The 8,166-nt window shown below is 31.6% G+C and overlaps 1 protein-coding gene across 1 annotated transcript in view; it reads right to left on the bottom strand.

The window, feature by feature from the left end:
- Positions 1-8,166, bottom strand: part of LOC117178534 (gamma-aminobutyric acid type B receptor subunit 2) — a 297,426-nt gene that overhangs the window by 268,143 nt on the left and 21,117 nt on the right. Inside the window, exon 3 of the mRNA XM_033369962.1 lies at positions 4,004-4,269. Within this exon, the coding sequence (XP_033225853.1) occupies positions 4,004-4,269 (266 nt within the window). The remainder of the gene's footprint in view (positions 1-4,003; positions 4,270-8,166) is intronic.

Raw genomic sequence — 8,166 nt, 5'->3', positions numbered from 1 at the left:
CCATCCCTTTTCATCTAACCACGTCTCCATCATTATGACTAGATCCCATTGTGTCAAATTTCTCATAAACTCCTTATCCTTTCTCTCTAATCCTGCTATATTGCAGTAACAAATCTTCCATTCTTCCCTTTCTTCATCCCAATCCCACCATACTCCATCTATCTGAATTCTACCATACTTAACCCATGTTCTCTTTCCCTTTTTTCTTTCCTCTTCCGCTATTTTGCTTAATTTATACTGCATCTTCCTTTCTACCCATGTCAAATCATCTTCTATTCTCTCCTACCTCTTATCTCCTCTACCTTTGTGTTATTAATTTCTTCCTGCTTCTCTAGTTTTTGCTCCAATGACTCCATCCTCTTTTCCAACTTTTCCCTGATTTCTTCCCATTTTTTTATTTCTTTCTTAACTTCAGCCATTTCCCGCCTAATTTCCTTCTTTAATTCCTCTCCCCTTCTCTCCTGCTTTTCTTCATAAATCCCCATTACCTCTATCATCACTTCTCTAATTTCCTTTAGCCTTTCTTCTTTCATCAACATTTCATTTTCAACTCCGCTACCGTCGGCACCCTCCCTTTTATCGCTTTTCCCTACCAAACTCTGCTTTTCCGGTGGCGATCTAAACATTTTCTGGTATTTTATACTGGCCCCGATATCTTCCTTCTCTTCACTCCTTTCCCTCTCCCCTCTCTTCCTTTTGATAAATGCTTCTATGGACCCTACGCTTTTTGCTCTCAATCTTTCCTTTTCTATAGTTTTTTTATACTTGCCCCTTGCCTTCCTTTCCTTTATCTCTTTCGGCGTACTGAAGACTTCCTGCTCTAATTCTGTTTCTTCCGAGGAGATGCTCGCTCTACTAGCCATTAATAAAATTCAAATTTTCCCGCCTTCTATCTTCCCTGCTTCCATCGCCACTGTCTGTTACCTGTCACACCTTTCTTCGTCGTTACCCAACCCTGCTACTACCAATCCGTCAACACAGTCTTCCCACCCTGTCACAAATCTCCAAACAAAGTTCCACACAAATCTGTCTCAATCCTCCAAAATATCTACCTCCCCTTTACAATCTCACAATCCCTCAATTAGATCTCTCACCTCCACACCCTTCCACACACTTCCACAATCCACTCACCTCAAATTTCACCACAATATCAGAAAAACTTAACATCCACAATTCCCACTAATTTACACTTTCATGCCGGAAACGGAAGTCCTCAAAATTCGTTGTTTTTTTGAACTAATTCAAATGCTTTCAATTTGTAGTAAAAATCTATTTGAATGATATATCAACTATTATATTTCTTTATCAGAATTAAACTTTTTTGGTTTACTTAATATTTCAACTTTCTCACAAATTGTTCAATTTTAAAATCAAAATGACAAATTTTCTACCAGAAAAGATGAATTCTTATAAAAAATATAACAAATGACATTTCAACATAGACATGTTTTAATTGCAAATTAAAAACAATTAAATTCATTAAAAAAACAAACGAATTTTTACCCAAACTGTTCGACTGGTAACCAATACAGATAAAATTTCTACCAAAAGAGATTATTTGTCAACCAAATAAGATTTTTCTTACAAAGAAGAAAAATATATCAACCAAATTGCTTCATTTTCTTCTATAATAATATAATTTTCTAATAAAAAATTATTGAATTCTTAATAAAAAAAAAGAGTTTTTATATTTTTAACTCTAAAATATGAATTTCCAAGAAAAAAGTTAATTTACAATTAAAGAGTGGAATTTTCACTTTTGCATAAAGTAGTATAACTTTTAACTGGGTAGTGGAATTTTTAACAAAAAAGTGGGAAGCTCTTATCAAGAAATATAATGGTTGATATTTTAACTAAAAAAGATTTTAATTACAAATTAAAAGCAGTTGGATAAATTAAAAAAATAAACAACGAATTGACGATAAAACTGTTGAAGCCTTAACCTAAACAGATTAATTTTCGACGAAATAGTTTCATTTTTGCTGAAAATATATGAAATTTATAAGTAAAAAGATACGTTGATGAACCATATGATGAATTTTTAACAAAATAGTTGAAATATTGATAAAAAAGATTTTTCACCTAATATAATTTTTAACCAAATAATTAAACTTTAACCAAAAAGTAATTGAAATTGTTTAAACACTTTTTTCAATGCATGTATTAATTTAAATTAAGATGAATTCAAAATCAGAATTCATAAACAAAAAGTTGAATTTGCAAGTAAATCGATAATATTATTCTTATTAAATTCTATTAAATTTCTAATCTAAACCTTTGGAAAAATTTAAGGTTTGAATTGAAAGTTGCAAAAAACAACTTTGAATTACTTATTTAAAGTAAATAATTATTTGAGCGGCAAACGTGGAGCTTCTAAATAATATTTTTAATATTAATTAATTTAATTTAATAATATGTTGTTGTTTGTTCGAACAAAAAGTTAATAAGTCGTTGTGAATTTGATTGAAAAATAAAGAAAAATAAATTTCTTATGAGTTATAATAAGTAAAACTTATTTTTTAATTTATTCTATAATTGTAAGTAAATTCTATCATTTTATTTTGATAAACACCGTTGGATTTTCCGTGTCTCAGTATTAGCTTGTTTTATGTGCTACTTAAGGATATACCTTAAAATTCTTGTCCCAATAATGGGCAATCTAAATAGCTTATAAAATATCTATTTTTTAGAATATGGAATATGGAATGGAAGCTTCTAATGTGTCTCCTAAGGGTTTACATTTTTCTTACACCTTCTCTATTCCTTTACACACCCTCCACACACTAACTTGGTGGTGGAAGGGGGACCTACAGTTTAAGGTGGGTTCCGAACCACCAAGAGCAACAGCCTTAAGTACTTAGAGAAAACCTTTTTCTCTAGAGGTACCGGTCCCACGACTCTCCGGAGATGAACAACTCCCTTGCTAGGCTAGTGTTCACCGCATGGGCCACCGAGACTCTTCCAGAGTGCGAGGCGGGAATCGAACCCGCAAGCCGAAGGAGTGGGTCCAAAGCCTACGCTTTAGCCCCCACGACCATCGTCCCACTTAAAATATCTATTTATATTAATAATAAAAGTGAATAATATATTTTTTGCTTTAATTGACCAAATAATGTATTAGCCACTTATTATAATGGTTTTTGTACAAAAAATTCTAATTTATCATTTTTTAATTGTTTTTGTGTGGGTTAGCTTTTCGTAACTGTCTCAGTAATGGTCGGTTTACCTTAAACTTCTACCTGAATCTTTCTACTGAAACATGTACGGAAGGGAATAAAAAGCAACTTTTTTTATCTGCTTTCAAAAAAGAGAGGTTTGCATATTGACGAAATATTGAAGCTTTAAGAACGATAACACATTAACATTTTATTGTAATTACAAAGTACAGTGAACCTTTTCTATAGCGCCGATTTCGGGGCTGACGGTGGGTGGCAACTAACTCACTATAGCCTGCTCCGCTTCTGTTTGTTCACGTCTGACTGCTCGCCTGAGTCACAGCTGCAGATCCCGCGCACCCCGCGCAGCACCTGTTACACCTACATGCAGCGCGGCGTCAATTCTCGGCAGGGCTATAGAAGGGAGGGCTATTGTAAGGTTTCACTGTAATTGCAATATTTTATCCTACTCCTGATAAAAAACAAAGCATATAAAAGTATTAAATTTTAAAAAGTTATTGGTCTGCTGTTACAATTTTATAACACTTTGAGATTGGTGATGTAGTGCCTAATAGAGACTCCTGTATTTCTTCACTGCTCATATTTTCAACCTTGCCGCTGTACATGTTTATTTTTGCCCGTCTTTGAGCTCCAGTGCTTGTTGAATATATTCCACGAATAATTTTATTATTTTCAAATATTGCAAACACGTCACCATTGGACGTTGAGAGTACTATTTTCTCTTCGGCTGGCATAGGCCCAAAGACATTCAAATTTCCTTTTATTTGAATAGGTGCATCGGCAGGAAAAGTGTACCTTCGAATTTCAAATTTCTGGTTCGGGTTTACATTGGGAATGAGCCGAATAGATTTAAGTCGATCAAAGTTTAATTCAAGTCCTCGTAAAGAAGTAAGCCTGGCAGGAGACCTGGACCTAAGCCGAATAGAAGGCTCGGCAGGAGAAGACCTGACCAAAGAACTCAAAGAATCAAGTTTGTCGGGGTGAAGAAGGCTTTCAGTTGATTGATCACTTTCAGAGGAATTAGAAGTTCGGCCACGAGGAACGCCAGGAATAGGAGCACCATTAGGTAAGCACTCGAATTCTGAACTCAACTCTACAAAAATACACAGAGGATTAAATCTTCGTTTTGTATTCTCCTCTGATGTAAAACGCCTAAAAACCTAAAAAGGTGTCAGATATTTTTCTTGAGTGGTTTTTTTGAAAAATAGTGTTTGATATGTGTGCGCTCTAGCCCTATTAGACGGCGTGAAAAAGCGCTGACTAGTCTTCTAAAGAGTTTAGGTGCTCGGAGTAATTCTCACGAGCATGAGAATATACCCAAGAATATGCTCGACCTTTATGTGCTATTTGGTTGAAAACTCATATTTTTTAAATTGAAATATTAAATATCACGTTTATCATTGAGAATTCATCCTTTTTGGTTAAAAAGTCAACTACTTTGTTAAAAATTCATTTATTTGGTAGGCAATTCATCACTTTAGTTGGCAAACCTTTCTGTTTGTTTGAAATTTATTTATTTTGTTAAAAATTAATGGTTTCAAATGAAAATCGAACTCGTACATATTTTAATCAAATTTTTACTTTGTTAGGTTAAAAATTCAAATGTTTGGTTAAAAGCTCCTGTTTTTTATTGAAAATTCGAATTTTGTGGGAGCATATTGAGGCTTCTTGGTAACTAATTCCTCTCTTTAGTTAAAAGCTCCATTTTTTGTCAAAAATTTATCTTTTTTGATAGAAATTCAACCTTAATGGTTGAAAGTTATACCATTGCTTTGAAAAGTGACTTTGATTTTATTGAAAATTAATTTTCTAAATAACAATTTAATTATTATATTCTTATTTGAAAATTTATCGGTTTCTGTTGTTGAAAAATTGTTTTACTAACTAATAATTTAAGTATTTAATTTTTGGTAAAAAATTTATCTTTTTAGTTGAATACTATTCATGATTTTGGTTAAAAATTAAGCTTTTTTAATTCAAGATTTTTTATATTAGTTGAAAATTCAATTTGTCTCTTTCATTCTTTGTGGATAATTTACCTTTTTGGTAGAAATAAAATCTTTTACATTAAAAACTGTTCTGTTTTATAGAAAATGTAACTATTTTATTTTTTGTTAAGGATTTATTTCTTTGGTTATAAAAATATATATTAGGTTAAAAATTCGTTTTTTTATTACAGAAAATTTATCTTTTGGGTTAAAAATTCATCACTATCATTTAAAATTAATTTCTTTAGCTATAAATTCGTTTCAGTTGAAAATTAATTCATTTTGATGGAAACTCGTTTTTTTATTTACTTTTCTAACTGCAAATTGAACTACTCTAGTTTTGGTTTGTAAATTTATCTTTTTTAGTTGAAAACTTATATATTTTATTGAAACGGTATCTTTTTTGGTAGAAAAGTCATCTTTTGTAATTGAAATTTAATTATTTTATTGAGAATGAATTTTTTTTGAAAATTGATTGGTTTAACTCAAAATGTGATCCTTATAATTTTCTTAAAAATATATATTTTTTATACAAAAAACAAACTATTTTCTTTAATTCGTTTTTTGCTGAACACTTACTTTTCTGGCATTTGAACTATTCTTATTTCCGTTGAAATTTTTTGTTTTTAGGCGAATATTCTTGTACTGTGTTAAAAATGAATTTTGTTTAGTAGAGAATGTATTGGAAAGAGCGCTTAATTTAAATGATAAAAGAAGTCAAAGTAATAGAAAGCATATTATTTGAATTAAACAGTCCGTATACAGGATTACCAAAATATTTCAGTTTCTAAATTCTTTCAGGTATAAAACTAACCATACACCTACAAGATTAATAATATTAATGCAAATAAAATTGTTTGAAAATACATTTTAAACACTTTTTAGTTGAATTTTTAAATAAAAAATATAAATTTTGAACATAAGGCATGCATTCTTATCTACAATAATGAATCTTTAACCCAAAATATAAATTTTCAACCAACTAGTTAGTTGAATTTTTAACCCAGAAGATTAATTTTCTACAAAAAACAACAAACTCTTTTTCAGCAAAGCAAAGGAGTTTTCATCATGAAGATCAAGCATTAACTAAAATTAGAATAGTTAAAATGCTAGAAAAATAAATTTTCAACCAAAAAAAAGGATTTAAAAAAATGTATTTATTTTCTTCATAAAAAGATATTTCAACCAAAAATAGACGAATTAGTCCAACGCCCCCACGATATAAAAATTAAAAGAAAAAAATTAAACACGTCAGAATTTTCGGATTTTTTGGGTTCTTGAACGCACCGTCAATAAGTTTCAAACACCAATCCAACTAAAAATAAAACTTCCCCTAATTTAAAAACTCAAATTCGCAAAAAACAAAGAAGACCTCATTAGTAGAAACTTAAAACTGGAACAGACAAAGTAGAAAGTATTATTGGGCCTTTCTTGGGCTCCTTAATGCTCAAAATTTGTTTGCAAAAACCACCACTACATATAAAAAATCGATCACCTTTCTATAAAAACGAATTCGAATTTTCAAGGAGTCCAAAAACACTGACAATGTACAAAGGGGTTGGTTTGTGGCGTTTAGGGCTAAAGCCCAAAAATCTGTGTTGGAATTTTTAAAGAGCCTAAAAAATAGTGAACTTATTTATACTTTAAAAATCTAAAAATGATTATTTTTTGATGAAGTCCTTTCCGCCTGGTAACCAGGGGTTGTCATTTAAAGTAAAGGGGTGGAACCAAGAAATCGGTGTTGCTATTTTTGAGGAGCCCAATTATCAGAGATACAATTTGCACTGTAAAATGCTGTAAAAGATTATTTTTTGACAAAGTCTTGTTTACCGGTTAACAAGGGGCTATTTTTTAACGTTTAGGGTTGGAGCCTGAAAGTCGGTGATGCTATTTTTCAAGAGCCACAAAATCGAAGACTCTAGTTTCACTGTAACATTCTTCAAAAGATTACTTTTTGACAAACTCATATTTGCCGGTTAACAAGGGGCTGTTTTTAACGCTAAGAGTTAAAGCCTTAAAAATCGGCGATCCTATTTTGAAGTGTCCAACAATCAAGGCGATTATTGTGTTCCAACTTATTAAGTTCAAAAACAACCCCTGGTTACCAGGCAAATAGGACTTTGTCAAAAAATAATCTTTTTCATAATTTTACAGTGTAACTAGTCCCTGATTTTTGGGCTCTCCAAAAATACAAACACCGATTTTTGGGCTCCAGCTCTTCTCATTAAATGATAACCCCTGGTTACCACGCAGATAGAACTTTGTCAAAAAATAATTATTTTAAGAATTTTAAAGTGCAAATAAGATCATTAATTAATTGTTTTTTACGAATTTGAGTTTTCACATAAGGAGTCGTTTTATTTTTAGTAGGGGTGGTTTTTGGAAATTAGTTGTTGGTGCATTCAAGAGCACAAGAAAGCCTAACATTCTGATGTGTTTGACTGTTTTTTTTCTTCAATTTTTATATAGTGGAGGTGCTGGCTCGATTCAAGCCAATACCTTCACTCAAAATTTGAATTTTTATGAAAAGTAGTGAAACCCAAAAATCAGCAATAGAGCCTAAAAAGCTCAAAATTCTGATTCAAAGTAATGGGTTATTTCTTTTTTAGAGGTGCTAGCTTGATGTACCTTTTAGCCCGAGTTCCTAGGCAAAATTCAGATCAGTCCGATAGGGCTGGTGTACATCAGCAATTGCAAATCCTGCGATTGCAGCGTTCGTCTTCAGATCTTCGAACTTGAAAATCGTCTATTTGGCACGACGTTGAAGTTTGCCACAGATATGGATTTCAAAGTTGTGTAACTAATATAAAAAAAACTAAGAGTCACATCGAAAAAGTAAAAACACCTTTCAATTCGTCTCGGAAAAATCTCGATGCGCATTTTTGTTTTGTTTAAACAACTTTTTAAACAATTACGCTATTTGTTATTTTTCTGCAATTGTTATAAACAAAGTATGCATCGGATCGAAAAACCAAGTGCACCAATGCATTCCTCTCGAAAAA

Source organism: Belonocnema kinseyi, chromosome 8, assembly GCF_010883055.1.
Source record: "Belonocnema kinseyi isolate 2016_QV_RU_SX_M_011 chromosome 8, B_treatae_v1, whole genome shotgun sequence".
Lineage (NCBI taxonomy): Eukaryota > Metazoa > Arthropoda > Insecta > Hymenoptera > Cynipidae > Belonocnema > Belonocnema kinseyi.
The sequence above is the reverse complement of the archived record's forward strand: the minus strand, read 5'-3'. Positions and strand labels throughout refer to the sequence as shown.